The following is an 11,758-nucleotide window of genomic DNA, read 5'->3' on the forward strand; positions in this document are numbered from 1 at the left end:
CAAGGCTAGCGCTCTACCACTTGAGCCACAGCATCACTTCCAGCTTTTTTCTTTTTGCTTATGTGGTGCTGAGGAATCAAACCCAGGGCCTCAGGCATGCAAGGCAAGCGCTCTATCACTGAGCCAACTTCCCAGCCCAGGAGCAGATTGTTCTTTGACTTAAAGGATTGGATATACAGTTGTTAATACTCAAATTATCTGCTGAAAAATCAGGTAAATGAGTTAAATGATTTCTTTTCAATAAAAGTAACATATTAAGATGGTCAAAATATATGAAAAGCCATTAACCAGTGGCTCACGCTTGTAATCCCAGCTCAGGAGACTGAAATCTGCCAGCCCGGGCAGAAAAGTCCCCATGAGACTCTTATCTCCAATTAATCACTCAAAAACCAGGAGTGGTACTGTGGCTCAAGTGGTAGAGCTAACTAACCTTGAGTACAAAGAGGATCAGGGACAGTGTCCAGGCCCTGAGTTCAAGTCCCACCAACTGACAGAAAGAAAGAAAAAATGAATAATAGTATTCTCATTTAAGTTTATACAGCCGTGTGATGCTAACAATGGAATTATTTTTTAAATTCTAAGTAAGGTAATATACTCTGTGCTTTAATTAAAGCTAAGAATCCAGGCCAGACACAGTGGCTCATGCCTATAATCTTAGCTACTCAAGACATAGAGACTGGGAGGATTATGGTTCAAGACCAGTCTAGGTAAAAAGTTAGCAAGACTCCATATTAATTAAACAAGCCATGTGGGGTAGTGCACTCTTGTCATCCCAGCTATGCAGAAGGCAGACATAGGAGAATAGTAGTCTGACATTGGGCCTGTGCAAAAAGTGAGACCTTATTTGAAAAATAGCCTTAAAGTAAAAAAATAGCTATGGCCATGGTTCAAAGGATAAAGCACCTACCTGACAAGCATGAGGTGAATATACAAAATTGTAGAAAGATAGAGTGGAAAAGGATGGTTTGTTGAAAAGAGCCTTGCATGGGAGCCTAAACCTCTGAGTTAATTCTGGATAGCCCATGCTTTCCTTTGTCACTGTTTTTTTCTTTTATCATGGTACTGGAAATTGAACCCAGGGCTTCATGCATAGGAGGCAAATGCTCTACCACTGAGCTATACCTCAAATTTTGCTCCATGAACTTAATTAAGTTCATATCTAAGCTTTGGCTGCCTCAGTTGTTAAATAGTATTAATTTTAATTTTACCTACCTTCACAGGACTGTTGGAACGATGTATTGAGATAGGAGCTGTAAGCATGTTTTGTAAGCTGCTTCAGTGATGAAAAATAACTACTACTATTGCTGTTACCAGCTTTTACGGCATTTTACAAAAAGGGCATTTAGGTTGTTGTTTATTTTTTGTCTGTTCTGGAGGCCTGGGCACTGTCCCTAAGCTTTTTTCACTCAAGGCGAGTGCTCTACCACTTTGAGCCACTGCTTTACTTTCCCAGGCTGGCTTTGAACCGCAATCCTCAGATCTCAGCTTCCTGAGTAGCTAGGATTATAGGCGTGAGCCACCAGTGCCTGGCCTTGAAGATATTTTAACCTCTACTTTTACTATCTTTTCTTCAAGAAGTAATAACTTTAAGTAATACTTTAAAATTAAAGTATTTGTTTGGAAATGATAGTGTTACCAACAGGTAATACACTGGTCAAAGAATAATTTATCAGTGTCCACAAATAGATAGGCATTAGGCTTAAACATATCAGTCACACAGATTGAGATATAGATGGCAAAAGGTAGGGGAAGTTTTGTCAGGGTAATTTGTAATTTTATGCTACTGGGGATTATGAATATCAGAAAATCAGAATAACTTTGCCCTTTTTTTTGGGGGGGGGGGGTGGTCAGTCATGGGGCACTGTCCCTCAGCTCTTCAGCTCAAGATAAGCACTCTACCACTTGAGCCACAGCTCCGCTTTCGGTTTTCTGAGTGATTTATTGGAGATAAGAGCCTCATGGAGGGCTGGGAAGGTAGCTCAGTGGTAGAGTGTTTGCTTTGCATGCATGAGGCCCTGGGTTCGATTCCTCAGCACACATAAGCAGAAAAAGCCAGAAGTGGTGCTATGGCTCAAGTGGTAGAGTGCTAGCCTTAGGCTGAAGAGCTCATGGACAGTACCCAGGCCCAGAGTTCAAGTACCACAACCGCTGCCCCCCCCTCCAAAAAAAAAGTCTCATGGACTTTTCTGCCTGATCTGGCTTTGAATCATGATCCTCAGATCTCAGCCTCACAAGTAGCTAGGATTACAGGCATGAGCCACCAGTGCAGGGCAACTTTGCCATTTTAAAAGCACTGTTTATTGCTATTGCCACTAGTGAGAGTGATTTCCTTAAGTATGAGGATGAGTTTATAACTGCAGAGGCCACTGCTATAATCTTCCTCCTATTTCATCCTTTTCCTTCTTTAATTCTTGGGAACATATTGCCTTGAGGGAGGAGGGGATTATTCTTTCTTTTTAAAATGTGATTCTTGGCCTATTCCCCTTTGCTTTTATATTCGCTTTGTTGCTCCTAGCTGGAATGTATTTGAGAGATTATGTGTGAAAAATTGTGAGGACAAATGGTTGATATGGCCATTTAAGACAGAATTAAGAATGTATAAGAAAACTACAAAAAAAAATCCATGTTTTAAGTTCTTACCCCATCTACCCTCAGTTCTGTAATGTTCCCTGTGTATATGTTCTTGTGGGCTTGTGTTTGTCATATTTACTGGTTGAGTTAATTGTAATGATTTTGATCCAGGAAAAAGACCCATCAACAAATTGGAATCTTCTGATCCCTTTAAACTGAATGATCCATTTCAGCCTTTCCAAGGCAATGATAGCCCCAAAGAAAAAGATCCTGATATGTATTCTGATCCATTCACTTCTACTACTACCACTACCAATAAAGAGGCTGACCCAAGCAATTTTGCTAACTTCAGTGCTGTAAGTACTGTGAATGGGCTGTTTGGGGGAAAAATCTTTCCATTCGTAGTCCAAAGAGTTTTCAAAGATCACTTTAGATTCTGCCAAATTTTTATCATTTCAATTAAATTTATCTCTTTCATTTTTCCCCCAAGCAAAACCTCTGTTTGATTCTATTTCGATGGTTCTAAAATTCTTCCATTGTACAAATGGTTTCAGGGGCCTTAGTTCTTAGGATATATACAAATTGTTTTGTAAACTCATCTGTTAGTCTTGGTAATAAAAATTATAAATCTTGATAGTCATTATTTTGCAGGTAGTTAAGTGTGATGGTGATTTTTCTATTTGTCCACTGGATGAATATCATGCCAGTAATGAGCTTGTATATTTGTTAGCTGTATATGTGTGTTTGTGTATAAAGTTTTCACGATTTCTAAAGACCAATCAGCAACTACTGTCTGATAAGATGGGCCCAGGGATTTTTTGAGTAGAAAGCAGAACTCTGTTCACTACATTTATACAGTAAGTACTTTTTGTTTTTGTTTTTTGGCGCTGGTGATGGAACCTAGTTCCTCACACAATTCTATGCCTGTTGTACCATTGAGCTACACCTCCACTCCATAGTAACTTTTCAAAAGTGCTACACTGACAGTGTATAAACTATTATCAAGATCTGAACAAACTTTATCTAGAGGACTATAGTTCACCAGTAACCCATATTTACTCAGCATTTTCTAAAATAGAAAAACCATTAGAAACCCATGGAAAGATGCTGTGATATAAGCGTAGCTCAGGGCCCTTAAGAAAGGTATAGAACTGGGCCAACCACTGTGGAGGCATCATCACCCATCATTAGATAAAACTGTCCTCCTTTTTTTTTTTTTTTGGCTGGTCATGGGGCCTGAACTCTGGGCCTGGGTGCTGTCCCTCAGCTCTTCAGCTCAAGGCTAGTGCTCTACCACTAGAGCCACAGCACCACTTCTGGCTTTCTCTGCTTATGTGGTGCTGAAGAATCGAACCCAGGGCCTCATGCATGCAAGGCAAGCGCTCTACCACTGAGCCACCTTCCTAGCCCTGTCCTTTTTTTTTTGTACTGGGGATTGAAAACAGGGTTTCCCACTAGCTAGTCAGGCACTCTACTGCCACACCTCCAGCAAGTTGTATTTTTTGAGTTAAGATTCTTAGAGTAGCTAACAAAGTTTCATTTGCTCAGAATTTTTTTTTTTTTTTTGCCAGTCATGGTGCCTGAACTCTGGGCCTGGGCACTGTCCCTTAGCTCTTCAGCTCAAGGCTAGTGCTCTCCACTTGAGCCACAGCACCACTTCCAGCTTTTTCTGCTTATGTGGTGCTGAGGAATCGAACCCAGGGCCTCATGCATGCAAGGCAAGGACTCTACCACTGAGCCACCTTCCCAGCCCCTTGCTCAGAATTTTTTTTTCAGGCAAAATGACATCACCACTTATTCTGTCTGTAACACAGGAGTTTCCTGTTTATTACCTCATACCCTCGATTTGAGAAATAGGAGATGTAGTAGCCACGTGTTTTTTGACTGCAACCTGTCTAATGTTTTCCTCCTCTGTATCACTTTGGGTCACTCAACTAGTGGCCCTGTCCATGCCACTATTTCTGGTTAGAAAGCAGATAGGCAGGAATCTGCATGCATGTAAGGCAGCTGTTAGTACCAGCCTTTGAATATGTACTCTTAAATTCCAGTGGCTACTCTTTGAATGGAAAGGTGCAAATTAGAATACAATTCAGATAAGAGAAAAGAAAAAGAAATACATAGTTTGGATATAAAAATGGAGTGTCAGATTTATACTAACTAGTTTCATTTCAAATGAAACTTAAGTGGTTTCAAGTAGAGAATCAAGAACTGGCATCAGGTGCCAATGGATCACACCTATAATAGCCAGTAAAGAGCAGGGCTGGAGGCATGGCTCAAGTGGTGGAGCACCAGCTGAGTAAGCATGTGGCCTAGAATCAAACTCCAGTATCTCAAAAAAAGACAGAAAATAGGAAAAGATAATATCTCAAGTATGATTGTAGCAAGTCAATTTTTAAAATTTTTTTATTATTCTAAAAGTGATATACAGAGGGGAGCAAGTCAAAATTTGATTGGAGTGAGTCTTGAACAATAGTTGATGCATTTTTGCTTATTTCATACTCTAGAATCTCATAATATATTTTGTGTAATTTATAATATAAATATAAATACTCCATTTTTTCCATTATTTTAAATTTCATCGGAAACTTAAGACCTCTAATTCCTTAGGATTAAAAGTTACTATCTTTACAAAGCCTGACAATTTCTTTTATTTCCTATAAGTGAAACTAAGTAGAATTACGAATTTAGTTTCTGCCAAAGTTGCAGTTTGATGTGAATAAAAATATTTCACCAATCGAATAATCACTAGTGTTGTCTTGTTTAAAGTGGATCAAAAAATTTCTCTAAGCCTTCATATCTTGTCCAGTATACCTAATGGTCTTTTATTATGTATATCAAAATCAGCCTATTTTTGCTTCAGAATTTTTCTGAACTTTGAAGATCTAAGATAAGACAAAAAAGTCACCAATGGAATTAATTTTTAAATGATTTATTTTTTGGGGAGGGGTCCGGTTGTGGGGCCTGAACTCTGGGCCTGGGCGCTGTCCCTCAGCTCTTCAGCTCAAGGCTAGTGCTCTACCACTTGAGCCACAGTGCCACTTCCAGCTTTTTTTTCTTTTTGCTTATGTGGTGCTGAGGAATCGAACACAGGGCCTCATGCATGCAAGGCAAGCACTCTACCACTGAGCCACCTTCCCAGCCCTTAAAATGATTTATTATGTGGGATGATCACTAAAATGTTTTACATTAGATCAAAAGGCTAAACCTCTTCTCTTTTTAAGTGTGCTATTCTACATCAAGCTTTTTGACTCTTGCTAAAGTCTTACTATGTAGTCCAAGCTAGCCTCTGAATTGCAGTCCTCCTGCCTCAGCCTCCCAAGTACTAGGATAACAGGCATGCATTACTACTCCCAACTTCATTTCTGCCTTCTTAGGTGATTATTTTTAAATGTTTACTTTCATAGGCTTTGTATCCATAGACTGCATTAATCTTTTAAGTTAAACCACAGCTTAATAAGTTGTTCAAACTAAAAATGTGCTTTCAGAAAAAGTGAAAAAAGTTATTATTATTTCTAGTGTCTTTCAGGTGGACTAAGTAGTTAAAGCTCAATAAGTTGTTCAAACTAAAAATGTGCTTTCAGAAAAAGTGAAAAAAGTTATTATTATTTCTAGTGTCTTTCAGGTGGACTAAGTAGTTAAAGCTCTTTTTCAAAAACTTTTTCCTTCTTTGTATTTGTTTTACTTATCCATATATTCATTTGTTCATTCATTTGATCTTTTAAATGACAGTATCCCTCTGAAGAAGATATGATTGAATGGGCCAAGAGGGAAAGTGAGAGAGAAGAAGAGCAGAGGCTTGCCCGGCTGAATCAGCAAGAGCAAGAAGACTTAGAACTGGCTATTGCACTCAGCAAATCTGAAATATCAGAAGCATGAAGAATTCTCTTGTCTTTTGTCAACAACACACTTTTCTTCTTGAATACTGAAACTATTTACCATGTGTATCAAAACTACCTATGAGCATGGGAATACAAAGGTTTTGAGAATCCTGTAAATGTGACAAAAGTCTACTTTTTCTTCTATATTTCACATCTGTCTTTTATTTTACTTTTTCCATCAAAAGCAGTAACCTAATCAGACAGCTTCATCTAGGCCCCTGTTCTGGTGTGCATTTATTGTGAGCTTTTGACTGCCTGTGCTACTTTTACTTATAAAGCTAGAACACCCAACCTTCTACTTTCTGGAACATAGAGAAATAGTTTAACCCTATGCTACCCTTGTTCTATAGTTATTCTGATGATAGCCAGAAGATATCTTAATGTTTTCAGTATTTTTCCTGGATTTAAATGGTTGGAGGGGAAGGGAAAGAAGATCCTATTTCTTTTATGATTGGTGCAAATTGCCCAAAATACATTTTTTATTTCCTTATAGTAAAAGTACTGTTTAATTGGGGTTTTTAAAGATAAGAAAGACAATATGTTTTGCATTGTTTAACTCCAGTATTGGAAAGGGGTTGCATTAGTTTGAACCATTATAGCTTGAGACTCACATTTTCACTAAATGAAAACATTAAAGCCACATATATGAAATACATTTTTGAAAACAATTTTCTCTAGACTTAAAGAATTTTAGATCAACTGATACCTCTCTGTATGTGTGCTAATTAACAAAATCAGTTTCTTATGAGAACAATTTACAGGAAAATGTTCATTTTACATGCCTGACAGTGGAGAAAATTTGTCTCTTAAAATACACCATCAGTATGTGTAAGCAGAAATCTTAACATGCAGCCCTTATTCTTGAACTGTGTTCTATAGCTCATGATAAGTTTGTTCTTGAACTTTGCACAAGAAATTCTAGAAAGCTGGAACTGGAAGGTACTTCATTTTTTCATATATATTTGTTTTGTTTTGTTTTCCTTAATGAAGGCTCAGCTACTTGAAAAAACTTCCACTTAATATAAATGGGGAAAGTGGCATGTATTATATTGTATTTTGTGTACCTTGTAGTTTAGTTTTATCTACTCTCCTCATGTTTTTCACCTATAAAATTGGCAGACTAACAAAAAAATATTTTTAATTGGGGGATTAAAAAAAGTATTCTGCTTGTATTAAAAGCTCATTTTCTATAAAAGTGACATAGCAGACAAGCTGAATTTGAAATAGAGTGAAGGAGGCTGTAATTTATAATCTTTTTTTAACCTGCATTACTGATTTAGTGTATTGAATAGCAAGACAAAGAAAAATGCACCTGAAAACTTAACTAAAATCCTCTGGGATCACCAAGTTAAAGAAGTATTGATATATATTAATGAGAATAACTTACTTGGCCTATAAATAAATTCCAAAATAACTAATACATTTCATCTTGAAATGGTGCTTTTTTTCTTTCCACACACTATTGGACAACTGGGGTTTAAAACAAAATTTAAATCACTTTCTTGCACTGCTAACTTTTTTCTACTTATGTAAATAGAAACATTTCAGCATAAATGTGATACATACGAAGCAAGGGCTGAATAGTAATCACAAGGCTATAACTTTGATAAACTAATACAGTGATATGGATTTACTGCAAAAGTTGATTGAGAAGGTAGTATGGAGAGATGTGATGAGTGTGGTTTTTGGGGTTTCTTTTTCCTTCCCCTTTACTCTTCAGGAAAAAGGTAAGTTGACTTGAACAACCTTCTTTTGCACTGGGAAAAATGAACAAATGTTTGAAATGCTTTTAAAATATTTTTTAATTAAAAAAGCACTCTGGAAAATAGTAAATATCTGTAACTTATAAACACCAACTTTCAATGTAATAATTGTATCCTAATCTTATGTGTGTTTAACTGGATTATATAGATTCTTATCATTTGTTAAAATATGCATACTAAGTGGACCAATATAATATTAAAGTATGTATTATATAAATATATCTGTATCTCCATGCTGACTGTGCAGGATGGATGTGTTAAGTCATTTGTGGTATATTTGGTGTTGACCCTGGCTCCAGGGCCTGTGCTTGAAAAGAACAAATAAGTAATACCAAGATGTAAGTGACATTACTTACAAAGTTTTAACTGTCTTCTACATACTAGTTCGTAGAATTTTCTCTTATATTTCAAACTCCTGCAGTATATTTAGGCTATAATTATGAGAGTTATAAACTTTATATAATAAAGCATTCTATCCATTATCCAATTTACATTGGATCTTTGCACAGTTCTCTATGTGTACTATATGAGAAAAGATAAATGTACAGTCAGTCTACACTAATATGTGTAAAGAATTTCAGAGAATATCTTACATTGGATATACACTCAATAAATATGCACTATCATTTTTAGGGTTTTTTTTGCTCCTGTTTTGTGAAAGAAAGGAAATGTATATGCACAGAGACAGTACTCTAAACATAGGTGGTTTTGTATGGGGTTTTTATATGGGGGGGGTTGTTTTTTGTGCTGGTGGTGGGGCTTGAACTCAGGACCTCTGTACTGTTTCTGAGCTGTTTTGCTCAAAGCTAGTGTTCTGCCACTTGAGACACATCTCTACTTCTGACTTTTTGCTGGTTAATTGGAGATGAGAGTCTCACAGACTCTTATGGCTGGCTTTGAACTATAATCCTCAGATTTCAGCCTCCTGAGTAGCTAGGATTACAGACATGAGCCAACAACAGCCCAGCTGTGTGTAATACCTTTTAAAACCCTCTAATTCACTATCCTATTCTTATGAGTTGCTGAAAGAGGAAATTCAGCTAGTTATTAATATTGTCCTATAAGTATATGACAGAAAAGGCCATCCTTTTATTAAATAAATAAAAATTTTAAATTGTAAAGATAAAAAATATATATATAAGGCTAGCAAAATTGAAAAGTTCTCCATCAGTATTGGCAAGGGTATGAAAAGAAGACATAAAAAAGGAGGGAGAGCCAGTTGCCGGTGTCTCACCCCTGTAATCCTTGTTACTCGGGAAGCTGAGATCTGAGAATCGCAGTTCAAAGCCAGCCCAGGCAGGAAAGTCCATGAGACCCTTATCTCCAATTAACCACCAGAAAACCAGAAAGTGGCACTGTGGCTCAAGTGGTAGAGAGCTTGCCTTGAGCTGAAGAGCTCACAGACAGTGTGCAGGCCTGGAGTTCAAGCCCCACAACCAACAACAACAAAAACAAAAAAGACAAAAACTAAGTTTAGTTTTAAGTAACTTGGTGGAACCAGAATTTAGGCTATGAGTGAAAGAATGAGTTGTTAATGTTTGTGATATTTTGGCATATTGGGGGGGGGGGGGTTGGAGAAAAAAAGTAGATAAAGCAGGGATTGCAGGTGGAAAACTGTTGGAGTCTTCATTTGACATATAATAACTTAAAATGTAATTATGGCCAAAACTGAGAGAATGGGAGTGGTTTGAGAATGATTTAGGCTAGGTCTTAGGGTCTACATAGGTATAGATGATAGGAAGAAAGGAATAGTTCTCAAATTTTAGCAAATAGGATCATTTGGTAGATTTACTAAAAATACAGATTGCTAAGCCTCACTTCTGGAGTTTCTGATTTTTTTAATTTTTTATTGTTAGTGTAAAAGGTGATGTTTAGCCAGGAGCTGGTGGCTCTCACCTGTAATCCTAGTGACTCAGGAGGCTGAGATCTGAGGCTTGCCGTTCAAAGCCAGCCCAGGCAGGAAAGTCCATGAGACTCTTATCTCCAATAAACCACCAGAAAACTGGAAGAGGCACTGTGGCTCAACTGGTAGAGCACTTGCCTTGAGCTAAATAGCTGAGAGACAGCACCCAGGCCCCAAGTTCAAGCCCTGTGACCAACAACAACAACAAAAAAGTGATGTACAAAAGGAGTTACTGCTACATAGGTCAGGTTAAGAGTACATTTCTTTTTTTTTTTTTTTTTGGGGGGGGGGTCTGGTCATGGGGCCTGAACTCTGGGTCTGGGTGCTGTCCCTCAGCTCTTCAGCTCAAATCTAGCTCTCTACCACTTGAGCCACAGCACCACTTCCGGCTTTTTTCTTTTTGCTTATGTGGTGCTGAGGAATCGAACCCAGGGCCTCATGCATGCAAGGCAAGTGCTCTACCACTGAGCCACCTTTCCAGCCCCAGAAGTACATTTCTTATTGGACAATATCACCCCTTCCCTCACTTGTTTCTGATTCTTTAGATCTAGAGTGTGACCCAAGAATTTACTTTTCTAAGAAGTTCCAAGGTGATAGTGGCCTAGGAAAAGAGTTTTAAAAGAATAGAAGAGAGCAGGGCACTGGTGGCTCATGCCTGTACTCCTAACTACTCAGGAGGTTGAAATCTGAAGATTACAGTTCAAAGCCAGCCCAGTTAACCACCAGAAAACCGGAAGTGGCACTGTAGTTCAATGGTACAGTGCTAGCCTTGAGTGAAAGAGCTCAGGGACACCATACACTTTTCACATGCATGGATCTACAATGTACTTGTTGCTCTCAGAAAGCTTGTATTATCTAAAGTTATAAATGCACAGGGAGAAAATCATGGTCATTATGTTAACCTTTGCTAAGGCCTATTGTGTGCCAGGCCTGGGTCTTAGAATTTGACATATGAGTGCCTTGTCATCAGTAGTAGTATGGTCAAAGAAAAAGATATTGACCTAAACTTAGGTGTGCAACATGACATACTGAAAATTACCATAGGGGTGCTGGGTCACCCAGAAGAGGGAGAGAACAGGAATGTCTCTAGTTGAAAGGATTGAGAAATGTTCCCCCATAGATTTCTCCAAGACACAGTATTCTCCTGTTACAAGCATTAGTAAAATTTGCATGCATGGTGACTGTTAAAAATGTGTGTTCAGCTATCACAACCACTGTGGTTGATGTGTGTGAAAAGGCCAGCAGTCTCCCAAGATAACCTCCTTTAAGAGACATTCATCACTTTAGTGCATTCAACCTAGTCCAAGGGCTAACCTTAGTTTAGAAACTTGATTTCCATCAACAAAAAGACAGCTGTCATTAAGTAAGTTCACAGAGATTAATGTAGATCAGAATGTCACTTTCCAGTAAAAAGTTGTTACAGGCCTTTGAAGTGCCCACGGTAGGTTGAACATGACTCCCTCTTCCTTATTAGTGTTTGGATTCCTTCTGCCTCCAGCTTCTGAAGCTCATCCTGGTTTCAGCAGTCAGGGCTGCCTGGACTATGGGCACATTTTGTTAGATTGATATATTTAATCAGGTTAGAGTCTCGTTGAACTGGTTATATAGCTGTATGTCTCTTTGAGGTGGCTTTGCATATCTTT

At 38.0% G+C, this 11,758-nt stretch overlaps 1 protein-coding gene across 4 annotated transcripts in view; it reads left to right on the forward strand.

Annotated features, from left to right (window-relative positions):
• Eps15 (epidermal growth factor receptor pathway substrate 15) overlaps positions 1–8,838 on the forward strand; it is a 118,901-nt gene extending 110,063 nt beyond the window's left edge. For 3 of the 4 annotated variants that reach the window (XM_069987240.1, XM_069987241.1, XM_069987242.1), the window contains 2 exons: positions 2,743–2,927; positions 6,301–8,838. In XM_069987240.1, coding sequence (XP_069843341.1) covers positions 2,743–2,927; positions 6,301–6,447 — 332 coding nt within the window. In that variant the 3' untranslated portion in view covers positions 6,448–8,838. The remainder of the gene's footprint in view (positions 1–2,742; positions 2,928–6,300) is intronic. The other variant, XM_069987243.1, reaches the window with a different exon arrangement.
• Positions 8,839–11,758: the final 2,920 nt, after the last annotated feature.

Source organism: Dipodomys merriami, unplaced genomic scaffold, assembly GCF_024711535.1.
Source record: "Dipodomys merriami isolate MVZ:Mamm:240054 unplaced genomic scaffold, mDipMer1.0.p SCAF_34, whole genome shotgun sequence".
Taxonomy (NCBI): Eukaryota; Metazoa; Chordata; class Mammalia; order Rodentia; family Heteromyidae; genus Dipodomys; species Dipodomys merriami.